At 38.6% G+C, this 13866-nt stretch overlaps 4 protein-coding genes across 6 annotated transcripts; 3 read left to right on the forward strand and 1 right to left on the reverse strand.

Moving 5' to 3' along the window:
• Positions 1-152: 152 nt before the first annotated feature.
• LOC100148591 (histone H2A) lies at positions 153-2069 on the forward strand. Its single transcript, XM_009303679.5, has one exon. It carries the CDS (start codon positions 192-194, stop codon positions 576-578), a length of 387 nt encoding a protein of 128 aa, XP_009301954.1. The 5' UTR covers positions 153-191; the 3' UTR covers positions 579-2069.
• Positions 2070-3181: 1112 nt separating this feature from the next.
• Positions 3182-3493, forward strand: LOC100150038 (histone H4). The gene has a single exon (XM_068222456.1). It carries the CDS (start codon positions 3182-3184, stop codon positions 3491-3493), a length of 312 nt encoding a protein of 103 aa, XP_068078557.1.
• Positions 3494-4474: 981 nt separating this feature from the next.
• Positions 4475-5913, forward strand: zgc:173587. Its single transcript, NM_001109836.1, is given in 1 exon segment — positions 4475-5913. A coding segment is annotated over 1 exon segment (375 nt). The 5' UTR covers positions 4475-4507; the 3' UTR covers positions 4883-5913.
• zgc:92594 lies at positions 5792-13636 on the reverse strand. Of its 3 annotated transcripts, XM_068222217.2 has the most exons (8): positions 13333-13636; positions 10870-11484; positions 9812-9907; positions 9198-9431; positions 8845-8867; positions 8397-8542; positions 7659-7769; positions 6229-6346 (listed from the first exon to the last, which is right to left on the reverse strand). In XM_068222217.2, the coding sequence occupies exons 2-7, from the start codon at positions 11482-11484 to the stop codon at positions 7666-7668; spliced, it is 1218 nt and encodes a 405-aa protein (XP_068078318.1). In that variant the 5' UTR covers positions 13333-13636; the 3' UTR covers positions 6229-6346; positions 7659-7665. The 3 variants fall into 3 exon arrangements, with proteins under 3 accessions (NP_001002723.2, XP_068078316.1, XP_068078318.1); NM_001002723.2 differs by lacking the exon at positions 7659-7769 and having other exon boundaries at positions 5792-6346; positions 13333-13410; XM_068222215.2 differs by lacking the exons at positions 7659-7769; positions 13333-13636 and adding an exon at positions 12860-12968 and having other exon boundaries at positions 5792-6346.
• Between the last annotated feature and the right edge of the window lie 230 nt (positions 13637-13866).

Genomic DNA, 13866 nt, shown 5'->3' on the forward strand with positions numbered 1-13866 from the left:
CGGAAGGTCACAACAAACGTTCTAATCGATCCCGCCAAAAGGGTGTGGTTTGTTGAATGGCGTTCAATGATTGGCTTAAAATCTTACTAGACTCCAACCAATAATCACGCGGCACTGTTCTTTAAATACCGCGAGCGACCGCATGATAACTCATTAGTTTTTTCAGTTTGAGCTTAAACACTGAATCAACTATGAGCGGCAGAGGTAAAACCGGAGGCAAAGCCAGAGCTAAGGCTAAGACTCGCTCTTCCAGGGCTGGACTGCAGTTCCCCGTTGGCCGTGTCCACAGGCTGCTCCGCAAAGGCAACTATGCTGAGCGCGTCGGTGCCGGTGCTCCGGTGTATTTAGCGGCTGTGCTTGAATATCTGACTGCTGAGATCCTGGAGTTGGCTGGAAACGCCGCTCGAGACAACAAGAAGACCCGTATCATTCCCCGTCACCTGCAGTTGGCAGTGCGCAACGACGAGGAGCTGAACAAACTGCTGGGCGGAGTGACCATCGCTCAGGGAGGTGTGCTGCCCAACATCCAGGCGGTGCTGCTGCCCAAGAAGACCGAGAAGGCTGCCAAAGGCAAATAAGCGCTCCAGAAATCCGCTTTAAAACCCAAAGGCTCTTTTAAGAGCCACCCACTCTATCTAAGAAAGGGCTGACATTTCTTAACAATATATTAGATGTAGCACATACATTATCATAAGAGAAATCATTGTTCTCTGTATTTGTATTTTGCCTATTAGTCTTTCAGAAAGTGTTTTCAGAAAACCGCTTTAGCAAACCAGGCTCTTAACTGAATCTTGCCTTCTCTAAAATCTAGCTTTTCCTCATGTACATTTAGATAAACGTAAACAAGGAGAACAGCATAATCTTGTTTTACAGGCTGTTCTAACGTTTAAAATAATTAGCATTTATAATTACAGCAACAGTGTGATAATCTTTCATACAATAGTATGCAGTTCAGCTCCAGGAAGTTTAACTCAATCTCTATAAGCCAATAGTTTAAACATGATTAACTCATTTTTTAAAGTAAATTATAGCATTATATTATGTTTAATCTTGTTTGCTTGAGGCTGATGAAGTTACTCTTCTGCAGTGACATTTGTATTGTTCTTATTTATACAACTTCAGCAGAGACATTTATACTGAACGGAACAATCATTTTTATTTAACTGAAGCTATATTATACCACTGCTCTCTTGATCTGCTGTAATGCTCCAAAATGTGAAATGTTGCAGTACATTATACTACTGATAAAAATGAAATGATTCATTGATTATTATGTGCTTTATATACTATAGTTAAACTACGTTTTTGCCTTTTCTACTTTTACTAAAATTCATTATCGATTTATTTATTTTTATTTTTTAGCAAGAGTTAAGCCTTTGTAAGTCATACTTACAATAAAGCATTTTGGGCGGGAAACAAAGTGTCTCTTGCTTCCGTTAGTTCGAACACAAAAGGCGCTGTGATTGGCCAGCAACTATAAACAAGCCAATCACAAGCTGCTGCGCCTCAACGGCAGGGACTCAAAGCCGTGAAACGCTTTAAAAGCGGCCGGTCACACACAACGGTATTCATCAGCTTAGACATATCTGAGTAGAGAGCTTGACCTGCTGCAATGGCCAGAACCAAGCAGACCGCCCGTAAATCCACCGGAGGCAAAGCCCCCAGGAAGCAGCTCGCCACTAAGGCTGCTCGCAAGAGTGCCCCGGCCACCGGTGGAGTAAAGAAGCCTCACCGTTACAGGCCCGGTACCGTGGCTCTCAGAGAGATCCGCCGCTACCAGAAGTCCACCGAGCTGCTGATCCGCAAGCTGCCGTTCCAGCGTCTGGTGCGAGAAATCGCTCAGGACTTCAAGACTGACCTGCGCTTCCAGAGCTCCGCCGTCATGGCCCTGCAGGAGTCCAGCGAGGCTTATCTGGTCGGCCTGTTCGAGGACACAAACCTGTGCGCCATCCACGCCAAGAGGGTCACCATCATGCCCAAGGACATCCAGCTGGCCCGCCGCATCCGCGGAGAGCGCGCTTAAACTAGTTTCGCTGACACACGTCAAAGCCCAAAGGCTCTTTTCAGAGCCACCTCATTCTTACTTAAAAGATCAAATCCGTATATATTGATATAACGTTACCCAGCCGTGTACTGAAGGGCCTATTCTGGGGTCACAAACATCCATTCTCTGTAATTAAAAAAATCCTTGGGTAATAGGCAAATATGGATGCTAGTTAAAAAGTCAGTCGCAAATAAACACGAGAAAATGTTATGTAGGTAGTTTCACCAAGAGTTCACACTGCTGTTGCAAAAAAAAAAATAAAAAATCACAATACAATCATGGTGGCATCACTGTCTTCCAATTTCCTAAGGATGAGTAAAGGCCCATTTATATCTTCGCTTCCATTTTTTAGACATTTGTATCATAATTTTATTTAAAGTATCTCCTTCGTTGCAATGTATAAGAATGTCTCTGTAACTCTACAACATGAGCTGAAATTATATGAAGATGATATTATCTGCAAAAATATTCTAAAAACATCGAGCAATCGTTTGACTTTTCATGTAATTGTAATGCAATTGATTACTGTTGTCTAGTTTAAATGTTCATAAAATGGATTTATATATATTTTGCAAGGAATGAAACCCTCAATAAATAGTTTTGGTATCACTCTTCCTCATAACATGACTATATTTCATGATCCAATAGAAGATAACTGAAGTACCTATTTGAATATATATATTTTTTCTAGTTTCTTGTTTTATCTAAAAAGCAGAAAAGATTTGCTGTCAGATGCAGAGCGTTCACAGTAGTGTTGATTAAAACGCAAGATATTCAGTTGTTTGATGAAGATGATACAGTATCCGGAGTTACTGCATAAAGAACATGAAAACACGCGAGATTTACTGCCTTAGATTTACTGTGGCGATCTTGTAGATATCCCACTGCCTGCTATATATGAACTTACAATCAATTTTAGTCAGTTTAATCTTATAAATATCAAATGTAACTGTTTGTCATAGCAGGCTTTGCTTTGGATTTCACCTCATTGTTCTGCGGCCTTTTTAAGCGAGGGGCGTGGCCTGTGTGGTGCAGGGCTGGTTTCAGTTAGGTCCTCTAGGCAGATGTAAACTGTCTCATTCGGAGATGGTTTGTTAATTTAACTGTTACGTCGGGTTTATACTGCAAGTAAGCATCATGTCTGGAAGAGGCAAAGGCGGAAAAGGACTTGGTAAGGGAGGCGCGAAGCGTCACCGCAAAGTTCTACGTGATAACATCCAGGGAATCACCAAACCCGCCATTCGCCGTCTTGCTCGCCGTGGCGGTGTGAAGCGTATCTCTGGTCTGATCTACGAGGAGACTCGTGGGGTGTTGAAGGTGTTCCTGGAGAACGTGATCCGCGATGCCGTCACTTACACCGAGCACGCTAAGAGGAAGACCGTCACCGCCATGGATGTGGTGTACGCGCTGAAGAGACAGGGACGCACTCTGTACGGCTTCGGTGGATAAACTGCACAAACAACAACACAACGGCTCTTTTAAGAGCCACACAACATTTCACTGAAAGAGTCTTAATTGTTATATTGTTAGTTACTTTTAAGTACAAACATAATCTGCGCATGCTAAATGATGGGCTAAAAATCTGCCGATTTCTGCATTACTTAGTAATTACACGTTTATTATAGGGGTATAGTAGTGTTATAAATGTTCATGATTTGGTTACAATACAGATTGTAAAGAATTATGTTCTGTCTCAGTGGATAACGTTATTTGCTTTGTCTTTCAATTAAATGGCTCCAATTGGATTTGCATTGCAGAATAAGTCAATGTATGTATAATTTTATTTTGTCTGTTAAGTTTTAGCTATGATACTCAATTATTAAGAATAAATCCGCACTTTTTACCAAATTCTCTGAAGAAATGGCAAAAAAATGTCCGCAGATTCTCTCTGGCCCTGTTAATTACATGTTAAGTCTTTATTTTATTATAACCATTTATTTTATTGCTTGTGCATATATAACGCAGACTACAGAAAACCTGCTTTCTTAAACTCACAGCCATGAACATAATCTAATAATAAACTATAAAAATGCAGTTTATGCTACTTTTGAACGATATGTTAAGAACATTATTTTAAATACATTTAAAGGCTTTTGCTCAAAGGGCTTAATCGTTTTTCTAAAGTAATAAACTTTTGTTTTTAAGGCTCTACATGCCTGATTTATAGCTTTGCCTATTTATTACAAAAGAATAAAGCTTAAAATGAGCGGGAAACGAAACAAAGGGAACAGAGCACCTTGAAGGGTGTCGTTAAAATTTGAATCGTAAGGCGGAGCGTTTATTTAAGCGCCTGCGATTGGCTTTAGTTCTGCAACGTGTTCTCCAATGAAATGTGAGTTTGTGGGTTTGGCTTATGAAATCACACAATCAGAGCGTCTGTAAATTAGCATACAGTAGTGAATATAAACCCCCGTACGGCTCCCATTTTATACACTCGTGAGATTTTAATCACACAGTTTCATCATGCCTGAACCCGCTAAAGCTGCGCCCAAGAAGGGCTCGAAGAAAGCCGTAACGAAGACCGCCGGTAAAGGAGGAAAGAAGCGCAAGAGGACCAGGAAGGAGAGCTACGCCATCTACGTGTACAAAGTGCTGAAGCAGGTCCATCCTGACACCGGCATCTCCTCCAAGGCCATGGGCATCATGAACTCGTTCGTCAACGACATCTTCGAGCGCATCGCCGGTGAGGCTTCTCGTCTCGCCCACTACAACAAGCGCTCCACCATCACCTCCAGAGAGATCCAGACCGCCGTGCGGCTGCTGCTGCCCGGAGAGTTGGCCAAACACGCCGTGTCCGAGGGCACCAAGGCCGTCACCAAATACACCAGCTCAAAGTAGAGCTCTCACTGATACCAACACAAAGGCTCTTTTAAGAGCCACCCAAATATTTCGTGTAAAGGGCTTTTGTTCACAATAATCAACGATGTAACACTGGTTAATTTTAGTGTTGAGTTCTACTGAACTAATATTAACTGACTAGTATTTAATCTCATTTGGTTCCAAACCTGTTTTAATTTTTATTGTGAGCTAATGTTTTATTAGAACTTTGTTTCCAGGTTAAATAAATAAAAAGGTAATTGAAGAAGAGTAAATTATCAGACTGAACTGCAACGCTTTATTAAAATGCCTCGGTGCATATAAAATAGTAAATAATAGTGAAAATAAATCGTAAATTATCAGCAGATTTATTCCGCATTTTAGCTTTTTATTGCAACAATTAGCATTATCTCCCATTGTATCTACCCAGATCTAGTAGTTTTTAACTATGTATTAAATCATTGCAAATTTCAGGCCAAGTAACCCCCGATCTGATCAAAGGTTATGGATAGGCGTCCTGCATTTGGTCTACATGTCAAGAACAGGTTTGCAGAATCTTCAGTCTTCCAGCATTAAAGCTATCAAATTGTAAAAGCGTCAGTCTTACACTTGACATGTTATTATATATGTAAATATAGACATCACCAATATGCTATAAAATTGCAGGTTACTGATGTCTCCTGTATATCAAATAACTTCCGATTGTAATGCAATGTGCCCCTTATGAAAAAGCTTCTTTGAAACAATAAAAAAGCGACATACAAATAAACTGGAATTGAATATGAATATCTTTACTTTTTAACAAAAGCAACATGTAAATGAGGATAATAATGTCATTTATATAATCGATGCTTTCTAACCTTTAATTTAAAACAAACGTCAAGGACAGTAAAATGAATGATTAGTAATTGTGAGACGTTGACAAACAGATTATGAAACAATATTTATTATACTCTTCTTCATACATACATCAGCTTTTCTTACAAAACAATATTAGATTTATCTTTAGATGAAAAACACAGCAACATTTAGCAGAGAATAAAGAGAAAAGTGCAAATCAAACCCGTTTCCAATCAGCATCAATATGAACACAACATGAGCTTCAACACAGAAACCTGCTCTCCTTTACCAAAAACACCATCAAAATCATATGAACTCCATCAAATAATAGTTCAATCCGTAGATTAATCCAACACAAGCGCTTCTTAGTGAATACAAACAGGAATAAATGTATCTTGAATCAAAAATATCTGCTGAAGTGTCTTATAATGGAGCTGCACCTCTTCTAGTCTTCATCCTCCTCCTCCTCTTCTTCCGGGGTGTAATCTTCATCATCAGACGCTGTGAGGATTTGCCCTTCTTCTTCCTCTTCTTCACTCCTCATTTCTTCCTCACTGTCGTCTTCATCATCATCATCATCCTCATCAAAACTCTCCTCGTCTTCATTTTCATCCTCCTCCTCACCGTCTGCACCCTCAAATTCACCTTTATAAAGCAGACAGGAGGCTGTTTTGTTTATAAAGCTCATAATATGTTAACTATTTCCCTTAATGTTCAGTTTTTATTAAATAACACTTTTCAATATGTAATCAATCACCTTTATAAAGGGTTTGAACACAGGCGGGAGTGTGTGAATATCTCCAGCCTCTATTGGTGGACATGAGTTACTTGTGTTTGCTATAATCAGACTTGATGAATGAAGCACTGTGATTGACATTCTCCCTTTGTACGTGTCATCAGAGGGGAAAGCCCCGCCCACTAGTCTACCTCATTAGCATCTCTAGTGAGAAGCAGCCGTCTGTCCATTAGCCATTAGAGTGTTTGAGCTGCTGAAGATAATTATTTATAACAGCATAGACTAAGAGGATTATAGATGTGGAGTTTTAGATGAACAGTGACAGGAGCCACTTAGCCTGAGATTTACAGTTATAATAAATATAAAACAACACAGTAAATATTAAAGGCGTCTACATAATGATATTAGATGAGAAGTGCACTTATAGGTTATACTTTTAATTTAAATGTTAGGAATTTTAATGCATTTTCTGCCTGAGTTTGTCGCGTTTACACTATTTGACCAGCAGGTGTCGCTAGCATTGGTGTTTTGAAACGCTTCAGAACTATTTTGATAGTTTTGATTCTTCAAAAAGCTTAATTTCTTCCATCACTATGTTTTTATAGGGATTTACTCATGTTTTAGTGCTTCCATACATGCATCAGGGATTATTATCAATTAGCATCTAAAATATGCTAAATATTTAGAGAATTCTGACCACCAAATTCATTAAAAGTAATAACAAATCTTTTTCTCAATCGTCTGACATTAAGGAATGCAACGATTAACTGATTTCACTATTAACCACGCTTTTATTAGTCATGGTTAATTAATTGTAAAGGCTTCTTAATATCGTGTTTCAGTTGCATGGAATGAAACTGCTGCAACTAAAAGTTGTCAACTGTGCGCTAGTTTAAAGTTCCAAGCTTGTACACCGAGGCTAATACGCATGCAAATAAGGATTAAATATGCCTTAAAGCTGATTTATACTTCTCCGTCAAGCGCATGTGCATGCTACGGCGCAGCCTACGTGTTGACGCATAGCCCTATGCCGTGGCACACCTCTCTAAATTGTAACTACATGTTGCAACGACTCTTAGCGCAAGCTCTGTGATTGGTCAGCTGGGTAGTGCTGAAGGGCGTGGGCGGGACAGAGAGCCGCGCAAGCCCGAAGGAGTGATTGTTTACAAGTGTGGAGTCTCGTGTAGGAGATCCAGATGGAAAGTTTTGTTTTGTGTTTACCTCATGGTTAAAGTTGTTGCACGTCCGCCGGTTTCCGCCTTAAAATGAGCGAGTTTGAGCCACTTGTACATTCAGGAAGCGTCCAGAAAAAATAAAACACCAGGGAAGAAACTCGACACAGAGGAACATAAACACCCTTAATGCCCACTAGTGTTTTGGAAGTGTTATTGCAAAACAACAGAAACGGCATGCAGAAGTATAAATGCGCTGCTACGTGCGTTGTGCGCCTTGCATTTTAACAATCTGCTGCGCCTCGCGTTTTTGCCGTTGCGCGTTGTGCGCTTGCAGTTAAAAAAAAAAAGTCAACTCTGAGCGGAAAAAAGCATGTTACATCATTCTCCAATCAATGAAAGCAGAGGTGGGATTTCCATTGAGTTGACAGCAGTATTTGTGTTGTCAAGACGACTATGGAGACTTTAGAAGATGAAGGAGAGACTAGTGGTTACTGTTTTGAGTTATCTGGTGCTGTACGGATCACAAGTCTGGAATATCACAATTTTATTAAATATTAAAGCTATATTAATATCAACAGCAACACGCAGATTACGCAGCTGATTCAGTCATTGCCTAGTGACATAAAAAGCGCACAGCACTTCTTTTGTGGAAAAGTGCGTTCAGTGTGATCGGCCCCTAAGGCTAGCAGTGTTTAACGGGCCGTTCACATATCACGTCTTTTGCGTGCGCAAATTCGTTATTTCCAATGGATGAACGCATGTTGTATAATAACAATCAACTCACAGACGGTGTTGAGCAGTGTGCTGGTGCTCTGCCGCAGCTCAGCCATGAACTCCTCCATCTTTCCCTCCATCGTTTCATACAGCGGCTCAGTGTCCACCGCCGGCTCATCAGGGAAAAACAGCGGCTTCCTCAGCAGTCTGCGGTACCTGACACACACATGCATGCACACCCACACAAAGAGAGAGAGAGAGACAGACACAAACACACGCCACAATACAGACACATACAGAGAGACAGACACAAAAACACATGCATGCATACACATACAGATACACGCACATGCGCACACACAGAGAAAAACAGCTGTTACATTTAATTTAATCTGAACGTGTGTGTGTGTGTGTGTCTGTGTGTGTCTGTGTGTGTCTGTGTATGTGTGTATGTGTGTGTTGCTCAATGGGTAAAAAAAATACTCAAAAAAAAGCACAATTGACTGAATCTGCCTTACCTTTTCATAGATGAATTATAATCCTTAAAAGAGAAGAGAGAAAGCCAAAAGAGAGAGAGAAAAAAAAATAAGAATTGTTTCCTAATGTACATTATTATTATTATTAATATATTATTAATATACTAATTAATTCATATATTATTGCTAATGTATTGATTCACAGATATATTAAAATGTAATTTAACTGCTAATGTAAATGTTTACTTTATATTCATGTAATGACAAAAATAAAATAAAAATAATTTCTCAATTTTAAAAATCACAGTAATGAAGAATAATAACAGAAAAACCATTAATAAATAAATAAAAAAAACTTTCTTAAACCATGAATGTGAGTGTTTTTCTGCATTTACCTTGATGAACTGGAAGGCGTCGCTCTGCTGCTGCAGCCTCTGGAAGCCGGATCGCACCTCCTGCAGCCGGCTCTGGTCCTGCGAGATGCGGCTCAGGTTCTGCTGGACTCCTAAACTCTGCTCCGCATCATACGAGCTCATGCTATCACGCAGAGAAGACAGAAAACCGTCCAGATGTGCAACAGAGCTCTCTCTGAACGCCTCCAGATGCTGGTCCGTGTCGTCCCGATAGACCTACAAACACAACACACGTCTGAATGAACAAGACAAGTGCTGGGTAACTTACATAAAAATAAAATAAATAAATAAATGAAGAAATAAAAGAATTGTCTAATTAATATATAATTTTTTTATTTGAAGAGATTTTCTAAAACACAGTTTGTTCTGTAGACAATAGAAAAATAAATAGGTTACAAATATTGACCTCACAATGATTAAAAAAAATAAATTAATAACACTGCTATAATTCCAGCCAAACTAAAATAAATAAACAAATAAAAATGAATATATATATATGTATATATATATATATGTATATATATATATATATATATATATATATATATATATATATATAAAAAGAAAATAACTAATGACTTCACTACTGTTTTCACCTTTGCGTGTCTCTCGATCTCCGTTTGCTCCTGTTTGTTGCGCTCCACCTTCAGGAGTTTCCGACTTGTCTTGTGCTGCTGAATGTCCAGAAAAGCCTGGGAGAGAAAAGCAGAACATGAGAGTCACATTTATAAACAAAATGAGGTGCATAGGCCACGTCCTATGTAAACGTGGGAAGAAAACTGTTGAATGGAGTTTACACTAACTTATGCATTAAGTCACTAGATGGCGCCAAACAGTCAAACAATTCAATCAAGATGATTCGCTGTTCGCAGATGAGTCAGTGTTATGCGGCGGTTGTTATCTCTGAATAACATAGCTTGGAATGTCGTGACTGACCAATCGGAATCAGGTATATACGAAGCAAGTTAATTAGGAAAAAATAAAACTAAACGAATTAATAAATAAAATTAATAACGGAATTAAATTAAATTAAAATAAAATTAATAAATAAAAAGAATGAATTAATGATATTGCGTAAAAAAAAAAAAAAAAAAAATATATATATATATATATATATATATATATATATATATATATATATATATATATATATTAACATAAAGTAACTGCAGTCTGGTTACAAGCAAGGTTACACTAATTTTAAGTACTTTCAATTATATGTAAATTCAGATTACTCTCTTAACGAGTCTTGCTGTCAACATGTTTCTTCTTGCCAATACAAAGTGAAAACTGAATCGTGTCCTAACAGAAATTCTGTTTTATGTAGTCATAGACACAACTGTTTGTATAGCAAGTAGTCTGCTATTTTTGACGTTAATTATTCCATTACCTTTCTAAATTGGCAGATGGATTGTAAATAAACAAACAACTATAAAAAAACGCAGAGAAAAAAAAGCACACTTACACATTGCGAGAGATAAATTATAGAAGTTTTCCTTTTGTGGGAATCCAGTGATTGACTCAATAAGTCAAAATGGACCAAAAAAAATAATATTAAATTTTTTTTTACTACTTTAGCTACTTTCAATCCTTTTAGGAGGACTTTGTAATGTTTTTAAACAGGACAAACGTCTACAAATGTGAACAAACTCACCTTCAAGTCTTTCATGGCGTTCTTCAGTGTTTTGATTGTGTGTCCGCTGTGCGTTCCCTCAATGGTGCACGCGTTACACAGAAACAAGCGCTCGTCGACGCAGTAATAGCGAAGCATCTCGTCGTGATCGGAGCACTTCCTCATGCTCATGTCAGCAAGCGGTTCCACCAGCGGATGCTCTCTGAACGCCGGCAGCTCCAGGTGAGGCCGTACGTGTGTCGGACACATTGACACTTCGCACTTTAAACACGTTTTTACCGCTTTCCCTCCATCAGCGCCCTCTGCTGGACAGTAATCGCACTGCACTTCTGTGCGGCTGTGCTCTGGCTCGCTGCGGCTCTGTGTGCTGCGCTCTGGTTGGCTGCGGCGCCGGAAACCGTCAGTGATGTTGGCTAGCTTAAAGTTTTTCTGCCAAGCGGCAGCACAGCGGTGGGTCTGCCGGCACTCAGGACAACGCAACCGGCCGCGCTCTGAGCGGCCCTTTAGTCTTCGTAAACACTGCAGGCAGAAGTTGTGTCCGCAGGGCAGCAGGTGTGGATCACGGTACAAATCCAGACACACCGGACAGGTCAGCTCCTCCTCCAGAACGCTGCTATCTCCGGTTGATGACGCCATCTGGACAGATAACATAAAGCTGGAGTTCGTTTGTCAAGTTTTAATCGCAGTTTGAAAAAAAGTCAAGGTTTTAAAACTGCTAAAATGTTCTTTAGTCTATAAGTTGTAAAGGAATCCATACTATTTTTGTCCAAGGTTATAATACCTTTAGCCCATGCCTATTCGTTTGTATTGTATAAATGTGCATCAGTTGCAATGTTAAGTCTGCAACAACGAATCAATTAAATCGCAAAAAAACGATTACTAAAATCGTTCGCAACGAATTTCATAATTGACTTATGTCGCGCAACATTGTGATATTCGATTATTAAAAAACACTTTAGTTTAGCATGGAGCGGAGTGAACACGGCCTCTCTTATTTTTTTTTACGAAAAAAAACAACAGCTTAACTCTGCTGAGAAAGACGAGTCATATTATCACAATTATGCAGGGTTTTAACCACCTAATATTTAATTTATGTTTTAAACATGCAAATACAGGAAGTCTAACAATCCATGTTATCTGTTGACGTTGAGGCGACTTTTTTTCATTTTCATGAGGAAGATGGCTGCTAATCGCATAGAATTAAGGACTTTGAAGAGGAAATAAATAAATAAATAAATAAATAAATGCAGATTGTTTCCTGTGAGGGTTGGTTTTAAGGGTTTAGAGGAGACAATATGCATTATGTACAAAGTTTATTATAAATATATGTCCCTAAACCCAAAGCATTTAAAATAAAACAATAAGCCAATACAGTTTAATACAATATCATAAAATACTTTATTTCATTTATTATTTTTTATGTAATTTTATTTAATATTTTATTTTTGTTGAACTTAAATATAACAAAACATCATTATTTTGTCCTGCACTTAATATAATGTATGTAATAATGATTATTCAAGCGGAATGACAGAAAACATATTGAAATGACAGTAATACAGATATAAGCAACCACTAACCCTGGAAGTTCTGTCTCAACAGAAGAACCTGCTTTATCTTCAGTTGCAGAAATACTCAAAAGTGAAAGCAAAACTACTAAACTGAAATGATCAGACCTGCTGCCTGCAAATATCAATATTAGTAAAATATCTCGAGTGTTTAGGCGATTATTAGGGGCTGGACGCGGTTAGCTGGGTGTACATCATAGTATAACATATTCCCACTCAACGTCATAATGTCAGAGCGTCTACAAATGTCAATTGTTTCTCGAAACTCAACTCAAGAATCAGTCTGGTCACGTAATAAGCGTTCCGTTTTTCAGCGCTGTTGATTCTGAACCAATCACAACCTCTATACACGCTAAAGAAGATTACTATATTCATCTCACAAAACACAGCTTGAATTCAATATAAAAACCAAAATATCATACTTAGCCATTGTATTTACTCACAGAAAGTCAGTTAGAGAGCTAATAATCGCTAAAACAATATGTGAACAAGTTGACACGAGGCTCTAACACAAACACAAACCTGGAAGCTTTAACGCGAACAATAAAGACCGCAACACAAATGATTCATTCATCCTTATACAATACACACAACTCTCTGCTTCTCCGGTGTTCTGGTCACTTGGTGAAAGCTTTAGTCAAACAAACACGTCTTCCATTATACAACAAAGCGGATGTCAATTTGATTTAACAGTAAATTAATTAAAATAAGTAGCATAAGCATCTATGACAGGCATTCATTGTATATATAATAACGCTTTTAAGCTAAACCTGTACACTAACAGTTGGCTCTGACCCACTTGTTGCGTTGGATACTCAGGTTAATCTACTTAACGTATACGTTTAAACGAAAAACACATCATTTTCAAAGATTTACGAGTTTCAAATAGCCATAAAAGATAAAGTTGTACACGTACCTGTAATTACTGCAGCGTGAAGCTTCAGTAGTGTTCAGCAGCTGATGAAAACTCCTGATTTTTCCTCGTTTTGTTATGAATATGAACTGAGAGCTGCATTGATTCCAGCCCCGCCCCTTCTCACCTGCTGAGAACTTTTTAAAAATGCACGTGTTTTATAAATGCGTATTTATAAATAGTAATTAATTAAATAAATTTAAATTAATACTTAAAATATAAAAATTAATAATATGAAAGCTGTGTTCTGTTTACGCACATCGAACCACGTGACCAGACGCATCAGGAGTCTGCGTCACACGCCAACGTGACGCAGGACGTTGCATCAAACTTTAGCTGTGGCGCTGTTTCCGTAAAAAGTGTGAATAAAAGACTTAATTCGCGGAGCTTTATTAGTTTAATCTTGGTGATGGCGGATAGCAGAGCGCTGGGAGTTTTCCAGGAGAGGCTGAAAACACTTTTCAGCTCTTTATTTGAGAATCTGCTGGCTGAAATTACTGATGTTTACAGAGAGAGTTTGGCAGCGCGCATGCGCAC

The sequence above is a fragment of the Danio rerio genome, chromosome 7, assembly GCF_049306965.1.
Source record: "Danio rerio strain Tuebingen ecotype United States chromosome 7, GRCz12tu, whole genome shotgun sequence".
In the NCBI taxonomy this organism is placed as follows: domain Eukaryota; kingdom Metazoa; phylum Chordata; class Actinopteri; order Cypriniformes; family Danionidae; genus Danio; species Danio rerio.